This window comes from Symphalangus syndactylus, chromosome 4, assembly GCF_028878055.3.
Source record: "Symphalangus syndactylus isolate Jambi chromosome 4, NHGRI_mSymSyn1-v2.1_pri, whole genome shotgun sequence".
NCBI lineage: Eukaryota > Metazoa > Chordata > Mammalia > Primates > Hylobatidae > Symphalangus > Symphalangus syndactylus.
The window spans coordinates 15954814-15971115 of record NC_072426.2 but is presented as its reverse complement, the minus strand read 5'-3'; the positions used below and the strand labels follow the sequence as shown (position 1 = coordinate 15971115).

Below are 16302 nucleotides of genomic sequence, written 5' to 3'. Positions count from 1 at the left end.
GTTTGTTTTGTTTTCTATTTGCAAACACCAGTCTTCATTGCCCCCAAATAAAACAATTTAGGAGACAATTTAAAATAGATTTTCCAGGACATCATATGTGGCAAGAACTTTGAGAATTCCTAGATATTATGTGAAAATGTGCTTTATGCCCCAATGCACAGGATAAAAAGTCCACGAGGCTGCCCAAAGCCATGTCTTCTACACTCCCCTTTAGGATGGAGCCTGATCCTCTAAAGACTGGACTAAGAGCAGAGATGAAGTCTATAGAGGAAGATGAATGCTAAGCATTTGGGGGACTTACAGGAATGTAAGGATAGTAAAGGGACCATGATTCAGAGCTCCCTGGAAGTTACTTATTTCCATCCTTTCTTTCACCCTTTCTCCTTCCCCTTTATTCACATTATTTGTTACGGAAAGAGTAAAAGATTTGAAATTTGGGTTAAAAATCCTGGCTTCACCATTTCCTACTTGCTAGAGTCTTTCTTGCTTATAAAATGGGAATGATATTCACTTCACAGGTTGGGAGGATTATGTGAGGGAACATTTGCAAAATGGAGAATAATAGCCTGACCATGTAGTAAACACTCAACAACTAGAGCCACTTCTACTCCACTTGTTCAGATGATGTTAGAAACTCCTTTGATTACAAAAAAAAGCATTTCAATTAGAGATTAAAAAGTGAGTAAAATTCAATTTGATATATCAGTAGAGTCTATACCAGATTTTGATGAGACTTGGAGCTAAGGCCCAACTGATTTTGGAGATTTCTAACAAAAAAGGCTTTAGTATTTTAAAATGTATTATTACTTTTAATGACATGTTATCTCCTTAGTAAATGATAAATAAATGGTAAGTTATCTCATTTCTAAATGGTAAATTATCAGAAGGAAAATAGGAGAATAAAATCTTGAGGAAGATGAATTATCGCCAATGTTTATTGAGTTCTTATCCTTGTCAGGCACTGTTCTAAGGGTTTTTTACATGTGAATCCATCCCATCTAACAACACTCTGATGTAAGATACTCATTGTCTTAATCATACAGGCAAGGAAACTAACTTTCCCAAGATCACAAAACTATAAATAATAGGTCTAGATTCAAGCCCAGGCATTCTGGATCCAGAGCACACACTCAGCCTCTTCACCACTTGCCTAGTCCTTAGTTTCTAGATATTGGCTAATCAACAAAATGAAATCATTATCCCAGGATTATTTTATTCAATTTAAAAGCCTTCTTTTGGTAACCAGCAGCTCTTAGTTTAAGTATATACAGCATAGCACACACACACACACACACACACACACGCACACACACACTCTCTCTCAAACACAGTTGGCAATTGTCTTGTTTATTCATAATCATATTATTTTTAAGATACACAATATAGGAACCAAGCAGTAAACCCCCTGATTTTACTGAAAGAAATTAGGAGACATGACTAAAGTACTAAAGTCATCCCGTTAATTTGTAAGAAAATCATTATTAAAAGTTCCGGTTCTTATCTTCCAGTTCAGAGCCCTTTGCTCTATTTTACTGTCTTATAGTAATGACAACATTGAGGACTCACTGTGTGCTCTGTTAAGCTGTAGATTAAAGTTATCCTACATAATCTTTCCAAAAATCCTATTCGATGTTTTTATACTCATTTTACAGATAAGCAAACTTATATGGCCTATGTATGTATAAGCCAGTCCATGTTATTAACTTTCACATTAATAGCATTGCATGTACCAGATTTATTAGTTAATTGAAATAAATAGACAACCCAAGGGCTTTATTTTATTTTTTGGTTATTTCATTTAGCACTCTTGTCAATTCTCTGAGTAGTACCCATCTCTCTGTAAGACTACATTGAGAACGTTAGTATTCTATGCTACCTATTAGTCTTATTTACATAAAAACAAGGAATAAAAGCAAAAAGTTCCACAGGCTAAAGAGCCTCTAAGTAAGAAATCAATTGGAAGGCCGGGCATAGTGGCTCACGCCTGTAATACCAGCACTTCGGTAGGCCAAAGCAGACGGATCACAAAGTCAGGAGATCAAGACCATACTGGCTAACATGGTGAAACCCCATCTCTACTAAAAACACAAAAAATTAGCCAGGCGTGGTGGCGGGTGCCTGTAGTCCCAGCTACTCGGGAGGCTGAGGCAGGAGAATGGCTTCAACCCGGGAGGTGGAGCTTGCAGTGAGCCGAGATCAGGCCACTGCACTCCAGCCCAGGTGACAGAGCAAGACTCCATCTCAAAAAAAACAAAAACAAAAACAACAACAACAAAAACAACAAAAAGCATCCTTTGGTGAAAGCATTAGAACTTATTTTCTGTTTTATGATTTCTTTCAAGAGCCTTCATTATTTAGAAAGCAAATGTTAGAAGAGCTGAACTTCCTCTGTGTGTGCCATAAAATCCAGTCCACATCTGTGTGCTTTTCAAGCATGTGAATCTAGCCACCATCCTGAAGGAACAGGGAAACCGTTCAATAGTTGCTGTATGAAGAGGAAGAAAATGCCAGTTGGAATTCGAAGGCAGTGCAGAATTCTGTTAACATTTGCAAATAATGCTGGCTTGTTTGTTTCTACTTTTGGTTTTGTATGTTGTTGTAGTTATTTTGTAATCTCTCCTCTTCTATTGCTCAGTTTAATTAACTGCTCATCAAATCATCTTTCAATGAGGCATATCAAAAGGTGCTGCAGGACAGCGCTTTCCACTTATAACCTAGGGGAATGTAATGGACTCAGGCACTGACACTGAGGATTATTTAACATTAAATGCAAATTAGAATTAAATTATGGTTATTCAATGATTATAAATAACTAAATTCATTATAAATGAATAATTACTATTACCAAATTAATATCAAAGTGCAAATCATCTGAGAAATCAAAACTCTAAAGAGGAAGCTTAAAGACAAGAATGCAAACTGATTTTCTGAACTAACTCTACATGGACAATTCCTATTAATATTTAAGGAAGAAAACACACAAAAACCAACAGTCACTCATTTCCGGAATTCCATCTTTACTAGGCCCTCTGGGTCAATTACATTTGTTTGATTAAAGTCAAATGCTGATTTAATCTTCAAGATATTTTATGCTCTGGGGGCAGCTTCACACATCCCTCCCACCCATAACCCATTCTAAAAAAGCAAATACAGGGTGATTATGCTAAATAAATAACCTCATAAAAGAATTTTATGCTTGTGACAAAAATCATTTATTCCCAAATGGACATACATAATACATCTTCACATCATATTGTATATAAATTGTTAATTGACGTTCAAAAGGCTGAACTTAAATGAAGAAAAAAATTAAAACATTTGGAAAAAGGAAAGACTTGTGCATGTTTTGAACATGTACCTCTCAGAAATTAGGAATACACTTCTTATTGGTTAACTATAAATAAACCAAAAGAAAAAAGAAAAAAAAAAACTGGGAGTATTCTGTGTTATGTGATTCAACTCTGTGACCCGGAAGCTGGATTCATGATTGTTTTATTAGCATGTAGGCAGCTTTTAAAACTCTTAGAGGACAGTTTACACTTTCAATTGCATCCCCACTTAAAAATGACTATCAGTGACATTCCTAAAGTATATCCTTGCTTAATTGTAAGACTTGAGGGTGTCTTTAGAAGAACTCCAATCTCACAATCCAGGACTTACTTAGACTTCAGGAATGGCCCTTTTAATCTTAAGAAGGAGATTCCATAACTCTGTTGGTCTATGTTGGTAATAAGTTGTGGAAGGTTATATTTTCCAAGATGTCTGCAACAACAGCTCATGTTCCACATGCTCTACTACAATGTGTTTCTTACTCTTGAATCTGTGCAGGGTTATGATTTGCTGATAACAGATGGAATGCAGCAAATTGATGCAACATGACTTCATGACTTCCAAGCCTAAGTCAAAAAAGCCAAGGCAGCTTTCACCTTGCTCACTGGAAAGGTTGTTTTTGGAGTCTTCTCCTGTCATATAAAAATTTCAACTATCTTGAGACCACCATACTAGGAGGAAGCTTAAGTCACATGAAAAGACCACATGTTGGTGTTCCCATCAATTGCCCAGCTGTATTAGTGTGTTCTCATGCTGCTAAAAAAGACACATCTGAGATTAGGTAATTTATAAAGGAAAGAAGTTTAATTGACTCACAGTTCAGTACATGCTGGGGAGGCCTCAGGAAACTTACAATCATGGTGGAAGGGGAAGCAAACACATCCTTCTTCACATGGCAGCAGGAGAGAGAAGAATCACTTCCCAGTGAAGTGGGAAGCCCTTTATAAAACCATCAGATCTCAAAAGAACTACTCACTATCACGAGAATAGGATGAGGGAAACTGCCCCCATGATTCAATTACCTTCATCTGGTCCCTCCCACGACACACGGGGATTTTGGAAACTACAATTCAGGATGAGATTTGGGTGTGGACACTGCCAAACCATATCACCAGCTGAAGTGCCAGTCCATAGCCAGCATCAACCACAGTATACATCAATGAACAATACCATGAGATCAACCATGTTAAATAAGAATATATTAATCACATATGAAGTTTTAAATTTTCTATTAGACATATTTTAAAAATTAAATGAGTGAAATTAATGTTAATATATTTTACTTTACCCATTATATCTAAAAGAGTATTATTTCAACATATAATCAATATATGAATTATTAACAAGATAGCTTAAATTATTTTATTTTCCATACAAAGTCTTTGAAATAGTGGATGTGTATGTGTGTGTGTGTGTGTGTGTGTGTTTTGAACTTAGAGCACAACTCAATTCAGACTAGACACATTTCAAGCACTCAATAGCAACGTGTGATTATTGCCTTCTCTACTGGACAGCACAGCTTTGGAAAATTTCAGCCTTCAGCCATCAAATTCTCCTCCACTCCCATAGCAGCTGTGGAGTCTTCCCAGTTAAGCACTAAACAATGTAGAGGTCTCCCCATAATCTTGACACACAAAATACAGGTTTTAAGCTGCTAAATTTTGGGAAAATGATTGGCACTGATAGTGGAACCTAGGTACTACTAGAAATGTGGGTTATGAGAACAGATGTGTTTTTTGTCCTCTGTTTAAGCTTAATTATTTTTAAGAAAGATTAAATCATAGAATCTTAGAGGCCCTTAGAAAAGGTCTTAAAGAGTGTTTATTTCAACCTCCTACCTAGTGCTAATCATGTCTATATCATCCTCAGAAAATGGTCTACTCATCTTTGCTTGATCATTTACAAGTTATACCTCACAAGAAAATGTATTGAATTTTTTAGTGATTTTTACTTTTTGAAATTTTCCTTTATATTGAATTTTTAAATGGCCTTTTTATAACTTCTTTTCACCAGTGCTATTCTGGCCTGTAGAGCTACAGGTCTCATCCCTCTGATGTAATAGCCTTCAGACAAGACAATAAATATATTTTCTCTGTCCATATATTACCCCACCTCAACCCCCATATTCCTTTTTCTAGGCTGAACACCCAAATTTCTTCAATTGCTCCTTGTAAGACATAGTTTTAAAAACTTTCACCACTAGAATAAACTCCCTCAGCTCTCCACTTTCTGACTTTTCATAAATCTCAAATCTTTCAATGTAATACTCAAAAGAGTATGCTCTAGATAGGGCCTGGCCAATACACAGTTGAGTAGGATGGTTAGTCTTGTTCTAGATGATGTATTTTCATGAAGGTAAGAAAGATTGCTGCTCTTGAAAGGTGTTTTAATGAAGCCGGGGCTCCCTCTATCTAAATACAAAGGATTGGTACTGATAGTGGATTAAGAGACAGCAGGGACTAAACAAATAGTCCCTTAGCTGCATGCAGCACCTTAGAGCCTAGGACTTAAAATTGGAAGACTGACTTTGATTTCAATTGGCAATTTACTAGATTTGTGACTTCAGGAAAGTTGTTTATACTGTCTGTGTCACACTTTGTTAAAAAAAATCTTTATAGGAATATCATAAGAATATGCTAGTATAGAAATGTGGCATTTTTGGCAGTCATTAAATGAACTAAGTATGTATAAATGATTTGCAATCTGTAATTATGCAAACATAAAATCTTTTTTTAATTACTGTCAACCTAAGAATAGAACTTGATGCTCATTTCCATATAATTTTAACTTCCTGATTTTGACTTATCATCACAGCTTGTGGAAAACTTTCTTTAAAATGTTATTTAGTCTGGTTCAGTAATTTAATAAATACTTACTAAGCATTTATTCAATATGACACATAGCATATTGGTTCTCCTTAGAAAGTCGACGAAAGTTTCAAAGTTCCCAGGTTATCCATCAACTGCCTACAGATCCATTGGAGTATTTTAATCAAAGGAGTAATTTGATTTCGGACTGAGGATGCTGTTCTTTGTACCTGATGATCCGGAACCCTGGGTCAGGTTGCCCAGGGCAGCAGCAGCAGTAGTCAATAGACCTAACTCCACTTTAGGGCTGCTACAAGAAGCTACCTGTACAGCTTCCTACTCCATTCCAAAGCTCTAGCACAGTCTGAGTGAGCCAAACAATTACCACAGAATAAAAGAGCCTTTTTAATTAGTGTAGATGTTGGATCTGGAGACTCTGGGACTCAGACTGGTGAAGGCAGTAGGCCGTTTGGTATCTGGAACTTAGTCATGGAGGAGACTGCACTCTTCTGCAAGGCTTCTAGTGGCACCAGACTCAGGAACAAGCTGTAACATTTGGACTTACTATGTCAGTCCACAATATACTCCCACTGAAAAAGTCTAGAAGAGAGAAGCATATTTTCCATGCTCCTTCCCTTTATTTCATTTGCTTTTCTGTCTCATACAATAACATTTATATAAAGTATAGCGACTTTAAACTCACTGTGAATGGCATGGCAGAGAATGGCAAGGTATTTTTCTGATATGACCTAGCATAGATGTATTACAGATTTCTCCCTGTCTACGAGTCATAGACAGGGAGAAATCTGTCTCCCTGTCCCCAGAGGGACCTTCTGGATCAGCTAGTGTGACATACTCAATTTACAGGAGAGATTGAGCTTTGGAAAATTAATTTGGCAAATTAACGGCAGCACAGACTACAATTTCCTATCTAATGAATTTTCTCCATGCTGTACTGATTAAGCAATTGAGGAGTTAAGCCGTTGAGAAGGTCACAAATACACAAACATACATATATACACTCAGGCATAACACATTAAGTTGGAATGTGAAAGAAACTGAGACCAACATCACTTAAAATCTGATTCATGGCAGTTTCTCTTCATAAATGGAAACTGGAGGCACCAGTTTTGCATTTGTTTTTTTTTTTTTTTTGAAAGCTGCAATGAAGTGACTGAATTGATCCACCCTCGTTATGTACACCCACTCTTAGTTGCATACACTATACTAAAACTCCATTAACATCTACTGAAATATGGGGTCTTGCACAACTGTCTATTAAGTGGCATTGAAATTAGAATTAACAAAGCAGAATGGGACCAACCATGCAAGGTTTCCAGAAAGGTAGATCTTTAAGATGGTAAGAGCAATACATCCATGTAGAAAAATGAGGATAACGTGAAGTTAAACAGCTTCTAAAAACACAGAAGTGGAAACAATCAAGTGGTATGAGAAAGGTGGAAAGCAAATAGTCTTGGCTGGGGCAGGGGCAGATGTATGGAAATCTGGTAGAAAGTGATGTGAAAGGGTGCCCACTGTCTCGACACCATCTAGATATGTATAATGGCATTATGCCGCTTCTACTGCTTATTGCACAGGGCGATAATCCCAGCAGTGAAAACAATGTGGAGGCAGTTAATATTAGTAATACCATATGGGGCAGTTTCCAAAGTTAAATGCATTTCTCCCCAACATGGAGTTGGTTAGAACTAATTAACATGAAATCCATTGTACAAAAAGAGGGCGCAGAAGTGCTCACACTTCGCTGAGTTTTTCATCTAAGTAATTCTGTGAAATCAAAGCAAGTACTGTACTTGAACTACTCTGTCAGGAACTATATATGCCATGCGTTTATTAGCATTTCACGGTTTGCCAAGCACATTCGCAGATACATTTTGTTTCATCTGATTTTCACATCAATCCTATGAGTTAGGCTATTATTATTCACAACTCACAGATGAACAAAGCCCAGCCTTGAGAAATTTGGTGAGTTGCCTGAGGTCATTCCGCTTGTGGTGTCAGTGCTGGAGTTCAGACCCAGGTTCTGAATCTGAATCAAGTTATCTTTCCACTGAACCATTTCAGGGAATAATAAGGACATCTTCTTGGGCCCACCACCTTGGGTAGCCTTCTGACAGAAGGGACTTCTGTTAAGGTGTTCCTAGCTACCATAAAGAGTTGAATGTTAGACAAGAGCCACCTTCTCTGCAGGACACTTTATAATCCGTCTGTTTGATGGCTCACATGGGCAAGTCTGCAATACACAACAGGACAATGGGTACTACGATACAGTTTATGTATATAGAAGCTTGGAATGTCTATGACCCTCTGTGTAGCAAAATGGCAACTTGAAGAATTGTTTTAATAGGATTTATTAAACGTTTGACCTTTATGCTTTCTGGGGAAGATGAGTTATGTAGACAGCAAAATGGATTTACTTTTTAATTGGCTTTTCTAAAATAATTCGTCTCACTTTGCATTTAGTCTTCAGCTGTTGCTCCGATGCCTAAAATTTTACGTTTTTACATTTTCTGAGGCAGACATTATTAAAATATTCACTGCTACTTGATATTTCAGTGCTTTAGTTTCAGTTTCATTTTTAGGAAACTGATAATATTTTCAAATTATATACCAGAGTGATTGTGTCAATGCAATTTCCTTTTTGTTTTTACTGTATTTACTTTATTCAAGATGTTTTTTGCTTTCTTTACTCAGACACACATCCTTGTGTGATTTTTTGTATGTGCGCTTTCTAATATTTTTTTCTTGCCCAGTGGCTATTACTATTTTGCCTTGTTCAAAATTCATTCATGTCGATTTCAAAGAGATTTTTAAAAGAACTTCAAATATTTGTTCACATTTTACTGTACAAGGCAAGTCCTGTCATTCATCTAACAATGGCCAACGTTGCTTCTTTAAATGTGTCCCCAAAATAGGTTCTCCTCATTTCTTCATTTTACCTCAAAGAATCAGAATGACAAGGAAAACTTTAGCAGGAAAAGCAAATGGTCGTCCTATAACTTTTTTAAAAACAGCAATAAATTGTATCATTGGCAGCACAAGAAAAAGTCTGTGGCTGATGACGTTAACAAAGTTGACATAGTGCCATTTGAATTGACTCTACTCCTAGACAAGCATAAGTAGTATTTACTCAGTCCCAGAAACTATGATTCTCAGGTTGCATCTGAAAATAAAAACCCAACAGTCTGTCAATTTTTATTTTCTTAAATCTCAGGCTGATATTTAAAACCATTGAAAGACAAAATTGGCTGTTTGATAGTAGCAGCATAGTATTATAGCTCACACACTTCTACTCAGAGAAATACGATGCCCTAAGAACAAAACGTTGACAGAGCTTAGCTATTTAAGGTTCATAATACTCTGAATTTGTAGAGTATACTTCGGTTTACAAATATTGCTTTGAAACTGGCAGCAAACTTAAGAGGTTTGCAGAGAGCATACACTATTAATCCCAGTTTAGAGCAGAGAGGAGTGGAGGTCAGTCAGAAGGTCTAAATGACTCACAAAAGGGCAAACAACTAATTAGAAGAAGATCCAGGTTTCCCAATACCTAGTCCATATTATTTGTACTATTTCGGTTGAGCCATTTTTAAATTTCTATGCTATTAGAACATCTTTAGACCAATAAGAAGGACAATTTCATATGGTCTCTCAAATGTGCTTCTTGCAATGAATATTGTCATTGTTGGTAGTTTTTATGTGGGAGTATGGAGTGCGGAGTAGGAGGAAACAGGTTTGAATTTTATATAATTACTAACTAGTTTGAAAATATTTCATGACGATGTGACTTTAATATTATTTTCCTTCTACATAGCAGGAGTTCAATTAATTAATTGTGATACTTATTAATACTGTGAAGTACATATTTCCACAGAAACTTCCAAAACTTATAAACATATAGGGTTTAAAAATTGGGGATGAGGAAGATACATCACTAACCCATATTATCAAATAAAATATTTAAATACTCACTTTGTACTCTAATCTTCCTGAAGACAGTTTATTTCTTTTTATATCTAAGATTCTATATTCTACTGGACTCTACCTCTGATTTATTTTAAAAGAAATTTTAATAGTAATCAGAGTGGAAAGTCAATAACTCAAACTTATCAGAATTGAGAAAGGTTCTAGCTTAGGAAACTTGTCCCTATTCACTCAGGAAATAGAGAGCACTTAATCTAAAGGAAGATGCTTGCTCCCATTCAGGAGGGAGAAATGTTGTTCTCTGTTGCTTGCGTCTCTCCCCAGCCCAGTGCCTATGCCCTAACCCAACTGCCATCTCCAACTTCAGAGAGCAGCTTTAGTAAAACACTTTGGCTCCATATGTCATGCTCCCAGACCAGCGGGATCCACACACTCTCTTAAGGCCAGAAAGACATCTTTATTTGTGAACAACATGTTCCAGGAAGCTCCATACACCTACCATCAATAAAGCACCACTCAGGACCTTGGGAGCTGGTGACTCAATGGTGTTTGTTCTGTTTTTTTTTTTTTTTTTTTTCATTGCTGTTTATGGAGGACCATTGTACAAGGAAAATTAAAGCTTAAAAAAGACAGTTCTGCCAATGTTACATTGGTGGAAACTGCACTATTGATTCTCATTTGCCTCATGAGTCACCCAGGATTTTTCCCTATTTCCTGTCAATGGAAATTGTCTGATAGGGTTTTAAAGGATAAACTGTGTCTCATGGTCAAGGCAGGCAGAACAGCATTAATGGTGAAAAGCAGGTGGCTTTTATGTAGACTGCCTGGGTTTGGAGCCTGGCTCCACAGCTTACTGGTTATGTGACCTTGTGCAAGTTTGCTAACATTTTTACCTCAAATTCCACATCTATAAATGGAGATGATGATAGTACCTACTTAGTAGAGATGTTATGAGGATTACATGGATTAATGCATGTTAAGCTCTTAAAATAGTGTGTAGCACATGGAAAGTGCTCAACATGTATTTGTCACTGTAATCAGCTCAGGTGCCCAACTAGCCCAGTGATAAATATATTCGTCTTCAGAAAAACAACACCTATATGTGACTCTGTTATCTCTAATGTATGATGACCACAGAAGTCATAAATAAAAGGTCACCTCAGCACCACGTTAAAAGTATGATCAGGACAATGTACTGAAAGAGCTCTATTCTGTAAGTCAAAAGACACAAATTTTAATCCATGTTTGCTACTAACTTGCTATGATCTTGGGCAGTTATGCATCTTTTTTGTCCCAGTTTTCTGAACTATAAAATTAAGCAAATCTTCCAAAGGCTTATCCAGACTTACTACCCTACAATTACTTGGCCTTTGAGGGATAAAAGAGAAACCTAAATGGTTCAGTAAACTGAAAATAATTCATTCAGTGAATATTTGTGTGCCACATACAGTTGTGGGTCCTAGTTGGGGATAAAGATTGGAACAAGACAGACAAGAATTCTGCCCTCCTGGAGTTTGTCGTCTAGAGAAGAGAATCCATCAATTGATATAGACTAACAAATACAGAAAAATATTCCAGGTAGTGAAAAGTGCCGTGAGAGAACTAACACATGATGAAGGGATATGAAAGAATGGGTTACTTTAGTTTGGGTGGTCAGGAAAGTTCTCTTGGAGATGTTATTTAAGTTGAGAACTGCAGGGCAAGAAGAAGCCAGCTATGTGAAGACTCAGAGAAGAGCATTCCAAGCAGAGGGACCAGTGGTTCAAGCCCAAAGTAGAAACTGGTTTGGAGTATCTGGGTACAAAAGGAAGACTATGAATGTGGGAGAGAGTGGAAGAGTCTCAAATGGGGAGGTGGATTCCTGTAAGCCTCACAGCTATGGGGAGAAATTCAGGTTTTATTCTAAATGTGATGGGGGCCAATGTGTTTTAAATAATGGGGGTTGGGTGGCTTATTCTGATTTGTGGTTTATAGTGTCTTTTTAAAAATAAGGACTGATGCCAGAAACCTCACTGGTGGTGGCAGTCACTGTTTTCTGAAGAGAGGGATGAATTACCTACTTTATTAATTCAACAGTCCTGATCCTTTGTCTCAATTTAGCTTTCAACCGAGAGATGATTTGGCAAGTCATATAATTCATAATTGCCTCCTTTTCTTATCAGAAAAATAAGAATCAAACTATTTTCTCACCTTATATTTGGAGGTATGACAAGAACTGAGATTATGCTGTAAAAGCCCTTTGAGTTGCTTTAAGGATAATGTATCTTACACATTTTCTATTCAATGTTTTAAAATGTTCCATATTCCTATGAAAAATGGAGAGAAGAAAGGTAACAGGGAATGAAGAGTGGATGTCTGCAATAGCCGGTCATTAAAATTACAGGCTCAGAACCAAACTACTAAATTGGTATGTGCAATCCTGAGAAAGTTACTTAACTCCATCTGTAAAATGGGAATAATAATACTGGTAATAGTACCTCATTCACAGAGTTATTGTGAATGTTAAATGAAATAATGTCCCTATAAAGTGCTTAGTACAGTAATTGGTAAGTAAGTACTCAGTTGATAAAACCACTACTTCTTTTGGTTCTCTGTCATTTACCCTGACCACTCTATTCCCATTTGGGGGGACTCCCACAGTGCTGTGCTTACTGATGCTCTGCCATCCACTATGAAAAATGAGTGCACTGTGACCTAGTCTGGGTCCATCAGGGCAATTAAGATGCAAAGATGATGGAGTTACTATGCTTTATTCACAGCCAGGCTCTCTGCTGCACAAGAGATTTGGGTCTGTCCTCCACCAACACCACTCCCACTGCCTCAGGGTGCTTTGGTACCCAACCTATATTATCCAAATGCAATCCTCCAGCCTCTTTCTGATACTGTGAACCCCTCATCTCCCACCAATTCATTTCTCTTAGCTTTAGATAGCCAGAGTTAGTTTATTTAGTTACAAACAAATGATTCCTAGGGAATACAGGCTAGAACCTTCCCTCTGGCTCTGCCTCTAGGGCCTTCCTCTTCTCCCCTTATTCAATCTTCTAAGATGATTGAATTGCTAGAAGACAGCTAGTGATAACATCACAGCTGCCTAGCCTTGCTTAATGTGTAGGCCAGAATACTGTACAATAGAAAGTCTTCCTTTCACTAAGGAGATTTACAATAAATCTCTCCTCATCCAAGAAGCAGAAATACAGACCCCTCTCCCCTTCATATTGCCATCATACATGGTTATCAAGCCTAGTACTGGCCACACTATGTTTTACATCAGAATTATTTGAGTATGTACCTATTTCTCCTCTGGACTGTTAGCACCCAGAATGCAGGAATTACATGTTACTCATTTTAAAATTAGTATTTGATACACATTTAATTCATTAATATAATCTCCTTTGAGAATTATATCATTGTAGCTAATAGTTAAAACTCCCTTTGACAACTATCTTTAATCCTGGCCCCCTTCATGCCCCCAAGTTAACAAGAGTCATCATATTGGTGTGCGGCTATCAGCTGTGGCTGCCAGACTGTCACCAAACAACCCATCACCCATGTGAATAACACTTCCTGCCACTGTGCAGTGGGAGGACCTACATCAGAGGGTATTGTTCCAGAGTCATTGCTATGCATCACAGTGATTATGGAGAAAATAAATAATAGAGAAAGAGAGTGTGTGTATTTGTGTGACTGTGTGTGTGTGTGTGTGTGTGTGTTGTGCATTTACATAGAGTATCATACTGGATGCATCACTTTATATAGTTATTTTTTCTCTAACATCATGTCTTGGAGACCTTTCCACTTGTGGATCTACCTTCCTCTTTGCAAATGATGCATGGTTTTCCATTGTATGAATATCTCAGAATTGGTTTTGCCAGTCTCTTAATGATGGGCATGTCGGTCATTTCTGAGTTTTCACTGTTATTAACAATACATCAGTGAACACTTTGGTACATGCCCCCTTGGGTTCAAGCACACTTTCTAAGATGGATAAGTGAGAATCACTGGCTTGCTCATGAATTTTGTATACCTCGCACACTGTCCAGCACAATATCTGGCTTTCAATAAGCCTTCAGGAGATATTTTTTAGATGAATTTGAATAATCAAAGCTCACCTCCATTCTAGTTCTTGTTTCTCAAACAGAAATCCCATCCAGAGACAGTGTAAGCTGAGATTAATATTGCCTATGCCAAGAACAGAGGCACCTCCTAAGTTCTAAAGAAGGCTAGGAAGTCTTTCCACAGACACAATCATATCCAATAGCAATCATAAGTTTTAAAAGACCTCCTTGAAACAGGCAGAAAACAAAATTCAAATTAGACCCAAGGAGGTATAGCTTCTATAGAAGCAATTACAGCCATTTTTTTTACAGCAACCAGATTTATCAACATCTCTTTTTCTGCAGCCCAAATCCCTCCCATTTACAGATGAGACAATTATTGTCCCCATCATAAACATTAAAGGATATTTATGCAGTGTTCATCTGCTCTACAGTTTCCATACACTTTATACGCCTTCATTCACTTGCAGCAGAGGCACATTAATAGCAAATGCTGAATGATACATTATTTCTCATGGGAAAGATAGTTAATTTCACTGACCTGCATGTGTCACAATTCAATGCATCACCCTGGTTGAGGAAGCAGACCTGTGGAGAGGAAACCACAAAAAGACAAATCAATGCAAAGCTCTGTGATCCAAGGCTAAGGTCATTTTTAATGGAATAAAAGGCACTCCAGGGCTTTAGCTATTATACCACAATCACATGCCACTGTACCCTCAACTATAATTAGAGCACAATAATACAAATTCTGGGATGTTTTCTTTAATTGGCACTGAAAGCTGAGGGAGGGATGAAAAAGAACTATTTGTCAGGTAGTAAGATTTAAAAAGAATAAATTGCAACATTGATTAAATAAGTCATTTTGTGTTTTTTATTACAATTTATAATTTTACTTTGCTTGTCCCTACCTAAGCTAGTCACCAGATATAAAGCATTCTCCCCCTAAACAATGTTGAAATTAATGACCTCATTACTGTGGGGTTGCAGATAGCAATGATGAGGCTATCCCTATTTTAGAGGTTATGTAGTTTGACTGCGAGCTTGTTGTTGTTAGGGATCAATCACATTATGCATTGCTTGGGTGGGGGAGCAGTAGAGGCAATGTTGGAGGGAATTGGGTGGCTTACTAAGGTGTGACCTTTATTGAGAGCACGTGAAAACAATGTATGCAAAAAGTTATCCTCCTACTTCAGCCCTGGTGGTTTCCTAGTTCTGTTACCAGCTACCTCCTTCAATAAACATGTTTTCTTAACATGACTGGAACTAAATTTACTTTCCTTGTACCCTAAAGTCCCCAACTTGAAAAGTAGTCGAGTGTCAAGATTTATGATAATTTATCGTAAGAAATAACCAAGTACTTTCCTGGAGTGTGAGGTTCTCTTTGTGAGTACAACGTTTGTACGTTCGCATGGAACTGTATTCATCTTTTATTTCAAGTCATTTGTTTCTGTCCATATTTCTTTAGCTAAGTGTAATTGAAGTTAGAAGACAGAATTTCATCCACAGAAAGATATTTCTCATGAGTAATCTTACCCCACTTGGCTTCTGTTTGGTAAGCAAGGCTACTCCTGACACATGTGGCAGTCTAAAAAGTTCTTATTGAGCCAGCCTGTAGAGTTCTTGGAAATTGCATACCATCTTCATGGGAATTATGATTCTACTCAGGCTGGGAGGAGTACATTAATTGAAGCATTTGGGAATATGTTAAATTCAATCCTTTCCAAGTCATAATTGTTTTTTGAAGAAGGAGAGAAGGAAAAAAGGCTAAACTTAATTCAGGTTAAAGGGAAGTAGAGAAAAGAGGATGTGAAAGAAATTATTATTAAGAAAAAAAAGTGTGTGGAAATGGATGTGAGTTAAATGTTCCCTCTTTGGAGGAAAATGTGGAAACGGAGGAAAAAAGAAAATTTTCACTAAATTTAAGGAAAGAGTATTTTCTTTTTCTTTTTATTTGCATAACACTTAAATAAGAAAAACATTAGTGGTTCTAATTGTTCTCGGGAATAATGTAAATCACTAAATCATAAGTAGTGCTTTGTGCAGTTCTATGGCAGTAACTTCGACAATCTTAAGGAAAATTGATTATTTTCTAAGGAAATGTGTAGAGCCAAAATAGCAAAATGGGCTAAAGAAGAGATTGGAAGTTCTAAGAAATAATCATA

At 37.0% G+C, this 16302-nt stretch overlaps 1 protein-coding gene across 2 annotated transcripts in view; it reads right to left on the bottom strand.

The window, feature by feature from the left end:
- Positions 1–16302, bottom strand: part of TENT5A (terminal nucleotidyltransferase 5A) — a 380492-nt gene that overhangs the window by 35381 nt on the left and 328809 nt on the right. For both annotated transcript variants that reach the window (XM_055274170.2, XM_055274167.2), the window contains exon 3: positions 14679–14725. Coding sequence is in view for 1 of the 2 variants with exons in the window: in XM_055274167.2 (XP_055130142.1) it covers positions 14679–14725 (47 nt within the window). In the remaining variant the exon portion in view is untranslated. The remainder of the gene's footprint in view (positions 1–14678; positions 14726–16302) is intronic.